Genomic DNA, 14,379 nt, shown 5'->3' on the forward strand with positions numbered 1-14,379 from the left:
TCCTGGGCTGTCCAGGGGGACAGGCTGTTGGAACGGTTGGATCACCGGTTGGTTGGTCAGCATGGTTACTTTGCCGGTTAACTGGCATGGCTAGATCACTGGTTGGTTGGTTGGCATGGTTACTTTGCCGGTTAATTGGCATGGTTGGATCACTGGTTGGTTGGTTGGCATGGTTACTTTGCCGGTTAATTGGCATGGTTGATGGCTGGTTGTTTGGATGGCATGGTGACTTTGCTGGTTAACTGGCACGGTTGATGGCTGGTTGGTTGGTTGGCATGGTTACTTTGCCAGTTAATTGACATGGTTGATGGCTGGTTGGTTGGGCGGCATGGTGACTTTGCCGGTTAACTGGCACGGTTGGATCGCTGGTTGGTTGGTTGGCATGGTTACTTTGCCGGTTAACTGGCATGGTTGATGGCTGGTTGGTTGGGCGGCATGGTGACTTTGCCGGTTAACTGGCATGGTTGGATCACCGGTTGGCCCGTCGGCAGGGTTACTTTGCTGGGTTTTGGCACAGTTGATTGCTGGTTGCTCAGACAGGCCCAGCATCATCCGGGTGGGGACGCATTCCTGTCTGGCTGACTTCAGAGGCTGAATCATGAGGAAACAGCCCGGCTTCCGAGAAAGAGAAACGCTGTCAGGACGCCCACTGCACCCCTCCTGCACTGACCCTGCAAGACCTTGGCCAGAGACAGAGCCCGGGGGCTCTCTGTGGAGCAAGGACAGAGTTCCTGATAACAACAGAGGACGTCTGCAGGTTGCAAACGCGGCGCTGCAGCCCCTGAACTGGGAGAAGCTCTGCCTGATGCGAGAGAGGACGTCACACAGCAGGACACGCTCTGTGAAGCGGGCTTCATGGCCGCTTCTCCAGGGTGCTCAGCGAGGGGCGCAGGCTGTGGACACTGTGAGGACCGGGGCAGGGCTGGCCTCTCAGCCCCTGGGTCCTCTCACAGGACCCCCACCTTCTCAGGCCACATGGATGAGAATTAGATCATTAAAGAGAATGCCCTGTGAGCTGTGCTGTGGCCACTCGGACCTGTCCGACCCTTCGTGACCCCATGGACTGTAGCCCGCCAGGCTCCTCTGTCCACGGGATTCTCCAGGCAAGAGTACGCTCTCCTCCAGGGGGGATCTTCCCAACCCAGGGATTGAACCCAGGTCTCCTGCATTGCGGGTGGATTCTTTACCATCTGAGCCACCAGGCAAGTCCATGAATACTGAAGTGGGTAGCCTGTCCCTGCTCCAGGGTATCTTCCTGACTCAGGGATCAAACCCAGGTCTGCTGCACAGCCGGCAGACTCTTTATCAGCTGAGCCCCCAGCGAAGTGCCTGTCCCGTGTACAACCTTTTACCAAAGACCCGTAACTGGTAGGTTTGGCTTCTTCCTCCAAATATCAACACAGTTTTAGAAAAAGCTTAGGAAGACCCCTTCAAGTGGATTCCATGAGGCCCACATGGGAATTCTATCCAGACTCAGTGGAGGCCTGGGTATTGACGTCTGTGCCTGGCCCTTGGAAACAGCGGTGTTTCAGAGGCTGTGCAGAAAGCAGTCCCTCTGTTTTGCCCTCACCTCTGGAAACCACCCAGTCTGAACAGGTGAACTTCTTTATTCTAAAATGTTCATCTCCAAAGAGCGCCTCTTGAGACTGTTCGTTCATGGCTATCTAGTGTCTAGTATAAAATCTACTATTTCAGCTTGCTTTCTCGTTGTCTGCCTTCAAAAATTTCCGCCAATCTGTGCATTTAGCCCAGGAGGGGCTGACGGAGCCCAGACCCTCTGAGGCTTCCCAGGGGTGGGGGACGCCCCTTCCCCCCAGGCCTTCTCTCTGCCTCCCAGCCACAGAAGCAGCCTGGAAAAATTCAGGGCAAAGTGCTCTACGAACTGAAGATGCTCTCAGCAAGCAGATTCCCCGAAAATCCCACCTTCTGGAAAAGCTGAGGGAAATTTCCTTTGAAAAATAAACACCACATACAAGGGTTTCTTTTCAAAAGCACTTTTATGCTCAACACACGAGTGTTGGAAAGACTGTGGCGTGGACTCACATGAAGCGCATTCTCCTCCCAGGGTGAGAGGGCGTCCTCACGGTAGGAAGGACAAGGGTTTGCTGACCACCAGCTACGTTCCTGGCAGGGGAGGCTACGGGGACAGACTTGACTTGCAAAGACAACGGCATTTCGGGTGTTTATTCACCTGGAGCATTTGACAAGGACTCATACTCCAACCCCGTTTCTCGAGCCCAGTGCTGCAGCCGTCGGGGACACCGCCCGCCCCCGACGCGCACAGGACCGAGGGCACCCATCCCGGGCTCGGGGCCCAGGGCCCGGGAGGCAGGACGTCAGGCCTGCAACCCTGGAGTCCTGCAGATGTCCACTGGGCCCCATGGGCGACACGCCAGAGTCACAGCCTAACCCAGGGGCGGCGCGCCAGAGTCACCCTGGCAGCTCCTCTGAGGGGACCCCTGTCAAGGGGCGGCTTCTGGGTGGGACCAAGCAGAGGTGTCAGATGGCGGCCCGAACACCAAACCCCGAGCGAGGCTGGGCTTGTCCTCGGCTGAGGCCCCTCTGCTGGCGGGCCCGCCCCTCACACCATGGTCATGACCTTCAGGGCGGCCGGCTGGAACCTGCGGATCTTCCTCTTGAGGGCCTTGGAGGCCTTGACGCGGCACAGCCTGGGCACCGGGGGCAGGGCCAGCCTGGAGCTGGCGCGGGCCCTCTGGCCCGGCCGCCCGCCGCCCCCAGAGTCACTGCCACTGGACTCGGCGTCCCCGAAGCGGCTGGCGGTGTGGTCGCTGGCCTCGTCCCCGCTGCTCTCGGCCGCGGTGGAGAGGAGCAGCGAGGCGCACTCAGCCGAGCGTTCCGAGCCATCTGATGCGCTGCGGGCGCGGGCAACCTGCCGGGCCGGCGGGGGCCTGGGCCTGGCGAACACAGGCCGTGGGCCACCCCCTCTCCGGGCTGCAGGTCTGTGGGGCCCCAGGCTGGGGTCCGGGCGCGCCCGGGCTGAGATCTCCACCGAGGACTGCCACCGGCGCTGCCTCTTCCGTGCCGCCCCCCCGGGCGCCCCTAGCGGCGCGGCTTCCCAGGGGAACAAGGCCTGGGCTGATGCCCGGTGGCCCTCCCGCCGCGCCACCAGCAGAGGCACGAAGAAGGACACAGGGTACAGGCTGGACTCAGAGCAGGACCGGCCGGGCGCCTCTGTGGCCAGTGTGGGCCTCTGGGGAGCGCCTCCCAACTCTGGGGGCGGCCGGGGGACCCCGAGGGCGCCCCACTGCAGCTGTGGCCTCTCAGGCCCCGGTGTCTTGTCACTGGGCCCCCTCCTGACCATCACAGGCTTGGTCTTGGGGGGCCCCGTGGGGTAAGCTCCACTGGGGACCAGGCGGGGGTGGGCACAGTGTCCGTCCACACGCCCGCTTGGCCACCTGCCTCCACCCGGCCAGCCAGCGAGTGCCGACGGCCGAGTGGGGCAGCGGGGAGTGGGGGCCCGGCCACAGGCCAGCTGGGGGGCGTCTGGACGGGCCTCCCCATGTGTATGGCTGTGACATGGGCCACGTCCCCCCTCAGGATGGCTGCTGGGGCGTGGGGTGCCCACAGAGGGCGTGGGTGCCGGCCGGGCGAGGCTGTCCCTGCCGGCGGCCCCACTCACCACTGCCCTCCCGGGGGTGCAGGCCGGCTTCTCCAGGCCACCTTCACCGTCCACCTTCCGGGCACCGAGCTGCGGCGGGGCTGGGGACGCCTCCCCTCTGGGGGCCCCCCGTGCACTCCCACGGGCCCGCAGCTGCAGCAGCCGCTCAATGTAGGCCGCGGGCGGGCCAGCCTCGAAGGCCAGCCCGGAACGCATGGGGCTGGGGCCTGCGGGGCTGGCGGGGGGTGGGTGGGGGGCTGCGCAGCCCTCGCTCTGCGGCGTCTCCCTGGCCAGAGCGAACAGTGGGCTCTGCAGGGCCACGGCGTGCAGCGGGCTGGGGTAGGGATACACCTCCCGGCCACCCCGGGACACCAGGTCGCACTGGTACTTGGGGTCCACCCCGTGGCAGAGGAAGGGAGCGGCCATGGGGTGTGCCCCGGCTTTCTGCAGCCCCACATCGGCTGGCAGGATCCTTTCAAGGTCACCTGGGAAGGAGAAAAAGAGGGAGGTGTCAACGAGGGAAGATGCAGGCGCCGCCCTGGGACAGGAAGCGTCCCCCGCTCAGCTGAGGCAGGACGACCCCAGCCCCGCACACGCAGCGTCTAGACACGTGGGCAGCCGCCGCACGTCCACCACCTGGGCCACTCCAGCCACAGCCGGGGGGGGGGGGCGAGGCTGAGACCCTGATGCCCAGTTTCTGCCCTCGTGCGGCAAAGGTGCCGAGGACGCAGAGAGAAGGGGGGTCGGGGACAAGGTCACGGGGCAGACTGTCCCTGAGACGTCTGCAGACGCGCCCACCATCCGCTGGCTCAGGTCCAGCACCGGGAGTGAGGTGCTGCTCCTTTGGGACCGCCTGAGGGATGGGGAGTGTGGGGACCATCTGTGGGCCGGGGAGGGGGAGCCGCGGGTGAGCTGAGCTCTCTCCACGTCCGTCTGTGCCCAGCTCTGCTCCATCCTGGTCCCAGGTGGGCCATGGAAGGCTATGGAAGGATGCTCGTTTTAAATAAGAAGATGTGCTTTTCATCACCACAGCCCTGCTACGATGAACAGAAGCGGGCCTTTGGGTCCTCCGTCCATCCAAAAGCCCATGGAAACCCTGGAGCAGCCCCTGTTGGGGCGGAAACCCCCCCCCACCACAAGCACAGGGCTTCCTGTTCTGTGCTTGGCAGGTCGGGGCTGGGCCCACCGGGATGTGAGCTTGGGGCTGACCTCACCTCCTCGGGGGGCGGGGCTCGAGGGCCCGGCGGGCCCCCCACTGCCCGGCTCTCCTCACCTGTGGACACCGGCCGCGGCCGGGGCTCCTCCTGCAGTAGCTGGCCTGGCCCCTCCTCGCTGGCTGGGGGCCCCCACGCGGGCAGGGGGACCCCACACACGGCGGCCTCGTCGGCCGACCGGGGCCGGCAGTCCCCCGAGCCAGGCCTGGCCTTGGGGGCGGCGGGCAGCAAGGCGCCCAGGGAGCAGGCCACGTGATCGCTGCACACGGACGTGCAGGAGGTGGACAGGGAGCAGGAGCCGCCGTCGCTCAGCTCGTAGAAGCCTGGCGGGGGGTACAGGTGCTCAGTGCGGCCCAGGGAGCCCCGTGCGAGGGGCCCGTGGGGCTTGGCAGGGGGGTGCCCAGGGCGGGGATGCCTAGGACCCCCGCTGCCTCCTCCCCCTCCCGGGGGGTCAGCGGGCCCTCCGCCCTCACCCACACCCCTGCTCACCATCTGCTCACCCCTCTCTGGGGCGACCGGCTCACTCCCCCACGTGACCACTGGCGTCTGGCCCTGGGAGTGGGACCCTCCTTTCCCCTCCCTCCTTGAGCCCCTCAAACTCCATCTGAGGCATCAACTAGGAAAGGGGCCGCATTCAGGGGCGCCCCTGCCCGGCCCTGCTACAGGCGTGACAGGATCTTGCAAACAGAAAGACAGACGCAGCAGAGAGCACTGTCCTCGGGGAGATGCTAGTCTCCCGGGTCTGCTGTCTGAGTTGCTGTCTGAGCCTGGAACCTCGAGAGGAAGCTGGGTGCCCAGGACTGTGTCGGTCAGAACGATGCCAACCATCGCTGTGTGGCCCTGAACGAGCTCAACACAGGGCACACAGGCTGAGGGGAGGACGCAGTTCTGCCCTTAGGCTGCATAAACCCACGGCCTCAAAACTTGTCCTGACGTCACACAAAAGCCTCCACACCGGTTCCACCCAAACACAGCCCAGAACGTGCCTCAGCCCAGAGAGAGGAGAGAAACTCACGCGGCTTCTTCCCCCCAAAGCAGCATTTTCCCAACGAAACAGTGCACAGAGAACACTCTCTCTTTTTCCCTGTGAACGCTGAGTTGCTCAGTCCTGCCCGACTCTGTGCGACCCCAGGGACTGTGGCGCACCAGGCTCCTCGGTCCACGGGCTTCTCCAGGCAAGAATACTGGAGGGGATTGCCGTGCCCTCCTCCAGGGGATCTTCCCGGCCCAGGGATCGAACCCGCGTCTCTTGTGTCTCCTGCATTGGCAGGCAGGTTCCTTACCACCAGCGCCCCTTGGGAAGCCCCCCTTTCTTCCCAATCGCACTTAAATACAAGCATTGAAAGTATTCAGATCCTTCCGTGACGCGCACTGTCGGGCGCGGCGGTGGCTCCTGACCCAGGGGCCCGAGCAGTGGTGGGCTCGCTGGCCGGCCGTACCCGAGCTGGGCCTGCTGTCGCTGTCCGCGGCTTCGCCAGGGCCCCTGCGCACGTCCAGCTGCAGTGCGCTGATCTGACGGTCCAGCTGGTCCAGGTGCGTCTGCAGGCCGACGTCCTGGCGTCTCAAGCGGTCCTAGGAAGGGGCAGAGGGGGGCACAGGGCCGTTCTGAGTACAGACCAGGAGGCTGGGGCACTCCGTGCAGCCACCTCACATGCGGCAACCTCCCCAATCCCCCGGCAAACCCCAGCCTGCAGCCCCGAGCTCCACCCCACACATGGCCTCCCGGCCCTCCTGCCGGCTCCTCTTCCCAGGTACAGATGCTGGAATCAGCGATGGTCACTTAGACATCTTCCTCTATAAGGAGACAGGGTATGAGAGCGGGACTGGGATCCAAACCAGCCCGAGGTCCCCGCCTCCAGCAGGAGCCACTGAGGGTCTTCAAGGTCCTTCCATCTCTGCAAGAGCCCGCTGCCCCGGGCTCGCGCCCCGTGGACCCTGCGTCTGGCGCCTGTGCCACCACATCCCTTCACGGCGGCCCGTCTGTGGCACCGGGGGGACTGGGCTTTCAGCTCTGCGGGGGGACAGGAGCGTCCCCAGGAGAGAAAAAGGGCCCCGCCTTCTGCAGAGCTTTAGCCTACAGGGTGCAGGTGTGTCTCCCAGGTGGCTCAGACGGTAAAAAATCGCCTGCAATGCAGGAGACCAGCGTTCAATCCCTGGGTCGGGAGGATCCCCTGGAGAAGGGAATGGCGACCACTCCAGTATTCTTGCCTGGAGAATCCCATGGAGAGACAAGCCTGGCGGGCAACAGCCCCTGGGGCCACAAAGAGCTGGACATGACTGAGCTGTGGTGTCCCAAGAGTCAAAGAGCAGAGTGAACAAGCAGGCTCTTGGAACGGAGGCGGAGAACAAACCAGGCCCTTATCGTCCTTCCCTCCCCCGTGCCGTGACCTGTCACACACCTCAGGTCCTCCAGAGCAGCATGACCTGTCTCCGCTCCCACCCCACAGGGAGAAGGCCTTTGCCTTCCCCCCCTACACCCAGTGCACCTGCCTGATCCGATCAGCACACAACCTGCAAGGACCCGTCCCGCGCCTGGCCCCGTCCCGCGCCTGGCACCCTGGGCATGAAGATGCACCAGGGACCCTGTTCAGGGTCGGCCCTCCCTTGAGCCGCCCCGCTGTTCTAACAGCGTCTCCCACACTAATAAACTCCATTCTCCTCTCATTCTGCCTCACGTCTGGAAATTCTTTTCCAGCCCGCACGTGGACCATGACGTGAGTGACTCACACACACGGTTTGCACAGGAGACCCTGAGGACAGTCCTGCAGGGCTCTGGGGAGCGGGACAGGCCTGCAGGAGGGGATGCCTGGCGCCGGGGTGGGCGCAGCCTGCGCTGCCCAGCCTCCTCTGGTCTCAGGGCCCACCTCCCGGCTCTGTCCTGCTCCAGGCCTTGGCTGCCCCGGCTGTAACATGTGTGTCTGTGTTAACTACATGTGTGTGCGTATCATGTAACACACACATGTATGCGGTTAATGCTCACCATACACACCCACATGCGTGCGCACACGTGAGTCACATGCGCGTGAAACAGCACCCGTGTTTCACAAACGCTGACGCCCCTCCTTTAGTGATAAGACTTCGCCCTGCTGTCGAGGCTCACTGCCTAAATCTCTTGTTTAGATTAGCAATGAAGTTCAAGGCCAATAATTAGTGAGTGTAATTATATGGGTCTTCCTGTTTAAGAAGGTGATTAATTGTATTTCTGTTTATTATATAGGAAATGAGTAATTACTTCAGCAATTTCAATAATACGAGAAGCCAGTCCCAGAGGGGGCAGGTGGCAGCAGCTTCTGATCCTCACGGGACAACGCCGTCGGCACACTGCTCTGGGTTAGGGGCCGAGAGCCCGGCGCCCGGTGGGTGGACCCACCCGGTCCAAATCCACTTTCCTCAGGACCCGATGCAGGGGTCTCAGAACAACCCCCACGTTTTGCAGCAAGACAGTCTCCAGCCTCGTGGAACAGTGTCTGTAAATGTAACGCTGTGAAAGGCAGTCCCGAGTTTATTCACGTCTTACACACTCAGAACCACCGAGACTGCCTGGCCACCTTCGTCCCTGAACGTTCTCACCGAGGGAAACCCTCCCCAGGTGGACGCCTGACCTGAGAGCTGGGGGCGGGCTCCAGGACAGGCTCCAGCCAAGGAGAATCACTTAGATTCAAACAAAGGGAGTTTTTACTGCAGGAGTTTAAACGCGTGGATGAGATCGTCTCCCTCCCAGCCACGAGCCCCTTCCTTCTGAAAGAGGCCCCCTCTGGCTATTTCCTCCCTCTCCAGCCCCATCCCCCTACCAAAACTGACCCTGGCCTGTTTGTGCCGGAATAAATGTTCTGCGATTACCATGTGCCTGGCCTGGCCTGTGGCTGGCGGTTCCTGTTTAATGTCAAAGGCCCTAGTACCTTCCAGGGAATGACCGTGTCCCCAGGACCCCGCCACAGGGCGATAGGGCGCCTCACCCCGACACACGCCGTCCTCCACGGGGAGCTGTGTCTCTGCTTTTCATCAGCCCCTCCGTGGGCTCTAAGGCTGTGCCAGGTCAGAGGTTCCTGGGGGAGCCGCATAGAGCATGGTCTGCTGCGGAGCCAGGCGCCCAGCATTCCTGCGCTCGCCTGCCTTTCTGCAGAGGCAGACCCGCGGCAGAAATGTCACGATGGGGTAACCGCGACGGCCGTGCCGCATAGGCTCCCTCCAGAGCAGCGAGCCGTGCTGTCCCCGCGCCCCCGACGCACCGCAGGCCTTCTGGCTCACAGTCGGGAAGCACGTCCTGTCTGAGTCCCCCAAACCTCGTGAGGGGTGAGGGTCTGCTGTGAAGGAGAGACAGCAGGGCTCCCGGGGCGGGAGCCCCCGGGGGCCTCCGTTCAGACCCCCGAGCTCCCTGCCACACCAGTTAACTGAGACTAGGGCACACCTGGGAGCCTGCACTTTGACAAGCTCCCCAGGGACCACCTTTCTGTGACCACGGACGCTTGAGAACTTCTCCCCAGGGCATGCCGTTACAACCAGACGTCTGGCTTAGCCCCGTCTTCGAACTGTTGACTTCACAGGCTGCAGAGGTGGATCCCATTTCCTCTAGTTTGGCCCGTCTGCTCTCATCTGCAACCCAGCTTTCTGGACCTCTCATAGCTCTGCGACAGATTCGGAGGGCGAATGTCCCCACATTCGGGGTACAGAGACGGCATCTAGAACACTGCCACCCTCTCCCCGAAACCCAGACACACGCACAGGAAGCAGCTCGGGCATCAGTCCCGCGGCACCGCGAGAGCCCCATCTGGCTGGGGGAGAGGCCCTCGGGAGGCCAGGGTCCCAGGTGAGCCTCGGGGACCTCGGGCACCGGCGCTGCACAAGGGAGCCCTGCCTGGCCTGTGGATGCCCCTGTGCCTTCCCGTGACCTGGAGCCAGTCCATATCCCCTGAGAGGTCAGGGGGCAAGCGCTAGCGGCCCAAGGACAGCACCAGACGCTGCGGCTCCAACGGCAGTCAGGCCTCTAGCCCCTGCTAAAGGCCAGTGCCTGCCAGAGAGGAGGAGCCGCTGCTGCTCGGGCCGGGCAGCGTGACCAGCGGGAAACTCCCCACGGGGTCCCGGCAGGTGCCCAGGGCCTGCCTTCTCGTGCCCTCGGGCCCCTCTCGTGCTGGCGGCTCCTGGCGGGACGTGGAGTTTGCAGGCTCTCCGGGGCGTCCAAGGCTTCTCATCAGGGCCTCTGGGAACCTGACCCTGACAGAGATGGGAAGGGCAGCCTCGTCTCGGGGAAGGACAACCCCGGAAGACGGACAGCTGACCGCAGCACCGGCCACAGAGGCAGGGTCGGAGGTCACAGGGCTTTCAAGAGCTCGGAAGTCTAGGACGCAGAGACTGAACCCTTCTTCCCCTTGGCTATCAGCAGTAACGGTAGCTCAGCTTGTTTATTTATCCAACAAAAACTCACTAAGCACCTACTTCGCGCTTCCTGCTGTGACTTCAGCTGCAGCAATTAACAAGGCGCAGCTCCCTGTGGTAAGTGTTGGCGTGGGGACTGTTCCTAAAGGCAGCGTAAATCCCCCAGGTGCTCGAGCTCATTTGCACTTGGGACATCTGCGGACAAAGCTGCTGCGGGTCCCATAAAAGTTCTTCCTGTCTTCACACCTGATTGGCGGCCCCTGCCCAGGTTAACCCAGGGTGGGTGGCAGGGGTCCCTGCCTGAGCCGAGAGTTACCCAAGTGTGAGACAGAGATGGGTGCGAAGGCCCTGTGATCGCCCCTTCACTGCAGAACGGGGATCACTCCTGATGCTTTCCCTGTAGGAGAGATGTGAGCCTGTTAATCGCTGGGCTGATGTCACACGCACTCAACTCTTCTCCTCTCCTGAGCACACAGTCTGTGCCAAGAACAAAGTTTCAAGACAAAGCGTGCGTGTTCCTTCTGGTCCCCACATTAAAAAAACAACAAAAAAACCGGTTTGATCTTCTCTCCCAAAAGGCTACTTGTAATTAGAGGCTGAGAACCCACAAGTCTGATCTGTATATGACTTAAGCTCAGTTAATCATCAACTGTGCTCCAGCTCCCCCTCAGAACAATGCCCAGCAGCACCCCGGAGCTCCTTCCCGTCACACGCGTGTCAGGCACCTCTGCAGGCTTTTGCGTGCCTCCTCCAGGGAGGCTGTGTCTGGGTGCGCGCGCACACACACACAGAAGCTACACCTGCAGCTCTGACTGGATTAGATATGGGGTGGGGGGCGGTGAAAAGCCTATAAAGTCCCACTTGGGAACTGGCTCCTTCCCTTCATGGAGGAGCCGGGGAATCCCAGGAGGAGAGGCTGCACCGTCAGGAGACAGTGTGGGAGACAGCAGGAGTCCTGGGGAGCATCGCAAGACCCTGGGCTTCCGGATGCTCTAACCCAGAAGCAGCTCACAAACCACTGGCACAACACGACTGCGCTAAGCTGACGGCAACGTGGCAGCTTCATCCAGCCTGCTTTGTTCAGACGGCAACTTTAAACAGGGCCGATTTAACTTCTCAGTCAAAAGACTTTCCACTTGGCGTAATAGTCAGTTCTCAAACAGGCGTCTTTCTGTGGACTGTAGCCCACTCAGTCATGTCTGACTACTCCTGACCCCACGGCCTGCAGCCCGCCAGGCTCCTCTGTCCATGGGGTTCTCCAGGCAAGAACACTGGGGTGGGCAGCCATGCCCTTCTCCAGGGGACCTTTCTGAACCAGGGATCAATCCTGTCTCCTGCCTTGCAGGCAGATTCTTTACCGCCTGAGCCACCAGGGAAGCCTTCTAATTTTTCATTAAAAAAGTACTGCAACCCTGCAAAAACTCTCTTCAGCTGACGCCAATACATGAAGTGAAATCACACAGAAGATCAATAACGGGGCAGTGAGCTGAGTGTCCTCAATGGCACAAAAGGAACCCGCGTGTGGAGGAGTCCGCTGCTGGCCCAGGAGGCTCGGTCCCACCGCCTCTCCGTCCAGAGGACACACCTCTTTTCGTAGGTCAGGTTACATTTTAAAGTTGGAGAGGCCCCATCAGATCCACACTTCCCCCAACGTCTAGTTACAATGACAGCACCCCAGAGCTCAGCCTGGGCGCAGGCCAGCTGAGGGGCGCGTGGCACTCTGTCCCCCGACCCACTCCGCAGGGAGACACTGGCGCCCGGAATAGGCATTCCAAGGAGCCCCCCCGCAGGGCAAACCGATTTGATGCGTTCTTGTCAGCGCAAGAGGGGAAACTCCAACACACAGGAATTCATCCTCAAAGTCTGTACGCGCCGGGCGACACGCAGAGCCGGGCGCAGCCCCAGGGCGCAGGCGGGCTGGGCAGCTCTCAGCACCCGCATCTGCGGCGCCTCTGCGTCCGCCTGCGTTGGGACCGAGCAGCGTCCTCCAAGGCCGCCGAGGGTGCCCTTCGATCGGCCGCCGCCCGCCCCGCGCGGCCCCCGCGCCCCCGCGCGCTCCTTACCAGCTGCTCCTGCAGCGCCGCCAGCGCCGCCTCCAGCCGCAGCTCATGGGCGCGCGGGCCGCGGGGGGCGGCGGGCCCGGGCGGGGGCGGCCCGGCCAGCGCGCCCCACACGCGCGCCTGCTGCCTAGCGCGCAGCCCCCGCAGCTCGTGCAGCCCCGCGAGCGCCGCGCGCAGCCTGGCGCCCACCCGGCGGCGGTCCCAGCCCGCGGGCCCCGGCGGCCCGCCCGGCGCCCACATCCCGCGCTCGGGCCCGCGAGCCGCCCCGGCCTCGCTCCCGGCCTCGCTCCCGGCCTCGCTCCCGGCCTCGCTCCCGGCCTCCGGAGCGCCCGGCCGTGCGCGCCGCCTCCGCGCCGCCGCCGCTCCCCGCCCCCGGCCCGCGGGCCGCCGGGGCGGGCTGGGACCTATCGGTGGCCGCGGAGGCGGCGTCTGCACCCGCCCCAGGGTCACAGCGGCCGCCCCCGGGCCCGCCCCGTCGGCGGGGGCCCGCGCCCTGGGCACCTGGGCCGCGCGCTCCCGGGCGCTCCGGAGGACGCGCGGGGACCCCGGAGGGAGTCCCGGGGCAAGAGCCGCCGCGCGGGCGGTGGGCAAGTGTGAAAACAGACTGAAGGCGGTGGGGCGTTTTGTTCAGATTAAAAGCAGGCTTTTATAAAACAAATTGCTGCGTAGTTTCGCACTGTAGGATTGTTACCATTATAGATCTATTAGAACTTTGAAAAAAACTCCCCTTTTCCTAGAAGCCTCAGCTTGTCTTTCTTTTTAAATTTTATAATGAAAGGTTTATTGAGATATAATTCCCTTTGTTAGAATGTTCAGTTCAATGGCCCCTTAGTATGCTCACCAAGAACTATTACCCCAATCACCTTCAGGTAACGTTTTTACCTCCCTTCCCCCAAAGAAGCCCTGCCTAGCTAGCGGTCCAGTCCTCCCGAGGCACCCCCAACTTGAAGCTGCCTGTTTGGGACATTTTAGAGAAATAGAATCAAACAAGAGGTGGTCTTTTAGGACTGACTTCTGTTACTGATCATGCTTTCAGGGTTCATCCACGTTGTAGCAAGTATTACTTCATTCCTTTTCATTGGTAAATAATGTTCCACCATATGGCAGGACCCACTTTTATTTATCTGTTTAGTCCTTAACAGGCTGTTTTCCACTTTGTGGTAACTATTATGATTAGTGCTGCTATGGAATTCATGTACAAGTTTTTCGTGTGTGTGTGGAGATATGTTTTCATTTCTCTTGAGTGTTTATCTAAGAGTGGAGTTCCTGGGTCCTTGGTAACTTCTGTGTCCAGTCTTCTGAGGAACTGCACCCACCCCAGGTCCCATCAGCACTGTCTGAGGGTTCCAAGTGCTCCACGCCCTCACCAACATTAATTTTCTCAGAGTTAGCTGTTCCAGGATGAATGAAGTGGTCTCTCATTGTGACTTTGATTTCCATTTTCCTCAAGGCAAGTGATGCTAGTATCGTTTCACGTGCTTATTGGCTGTTTGTTTGTCTTTAGCAAAATGTCTGTTCAGATCCTTTGCCCATTTTTTAAAACCTGGGTTGTCTTCTTTTTGAAATGTAAATATTCTTTGTGTATTCTAGAAACACTTCCACTTGAAATGATTTGCAAGCATTTCATTCACTCTGTGGGGTGTCCTCTCACTCCCTTGATAGTGTACTTTGCAGCAAAAAGTTTTTAATTCTGACCAAGACTAAATTACCTCTTTGTTGTTGCCTGTTCTTTCAGCGTCCTGTCTAAGAAACCACTGTTTAATCCAAGGTCAAAGATTATATCTGTGCTTTTCCCCTAAGATTTAAAAATAGCTTTGGTGCTTATGTTGAAGTCTTTGGTCCGGTTTTAGTTAATTTTTGTGCATGTTATGAGGCAGGAGTCCAGCTTCATTTTTAAACATGTGAATATTCAGTGTTCCCATCACCATTTGTTAGAAAGACCTTTTTTTCCCCCATTAAATTGCCCGGGGACATTTGTTGAAAATCAGTTGATTCGGAAAAATCAATTCCTGGATTCTCAATTCTCTCTCGCTAGAGTGTCTGTCTATCGTTTTGATTACTGTTGCTTTGTAGGAAGTTTTCCAGTTACGAAGTGTGAGTCATCCACTTCTGT

General features: G+C 60.9%; 1 protein-coding gene across 1 annotated transcript; it reads right to left on the reverse strand.

Annotated features, from left to right (window-relative positions):
• Positions 1–2,037: 2,037 nt before the first annotated feature.
• On the reverse strand, positions 2,038–12,506 carry DACT2 (dishevelled binding antagonist of beta catenin 2). Its single transcript, XM_052645970.1, has 4 exons — positions 12,270–12,506; positions 6,273–6,405; positions 4,893–5,156; positions 2,038–4,104 (listed from the first exon to the last, which is right to left on the reverse strand). The coding sequence occupies exons 1-4, from the start codon at positions 12,504–12,506 to the stop codon at positions 2,582–2,584; spliced, it is 2,157 nt and encodes a 718-aa protein (XP_052501930.1). The 3' UTR covers positions 2,038–2,581.
• Between the last annotated feature and the right edge of the window lie 1,873 nt (positions 12,507–14,379).

The sequence above is a fragment of the Budorcas taxicolor genome, chromosome 9 (genome assembly GCF_023091745.1).
Source record: "Budorcas taxicolor isolate Tak-1 chromosome 9, Takin1.1, whole genome shotgun sequence".
In the NCBI taxonomy this organism is placed as follows: domain Eukaryota; kingdom Metazoa; phylum Chordata; class Mammalia; order Artiodactyla; family Bovidae; genus Budorcas; species Budorcas taxicolor.

Bases quoted from the DNA above. Each gene is read 5' to 3' on its own strand.
- DACT2 (XM_052645970.1), bottom strand. From the start codon at position 12,506: ATGTGGGCGCCGGGCGGGCCGCCGGGGCCCGCGGGCTGGGACCGCCGC. The intron at 6,406-12,269 runs GTAAGGAGCGCG...GCCCCTTCCTAG, and splicing joins CGGCGCTGCAGGAGCAGCTG to GACCGCTTGAGACGCCAGGA. The intron at 5,157-6,272 runs GTACGGCCGGCC...ACCCCCCGCCAG, and splicing joins CGACAGCAGGCCCAGCTCGG to GCTTCTACGAGCTGAGCGAC.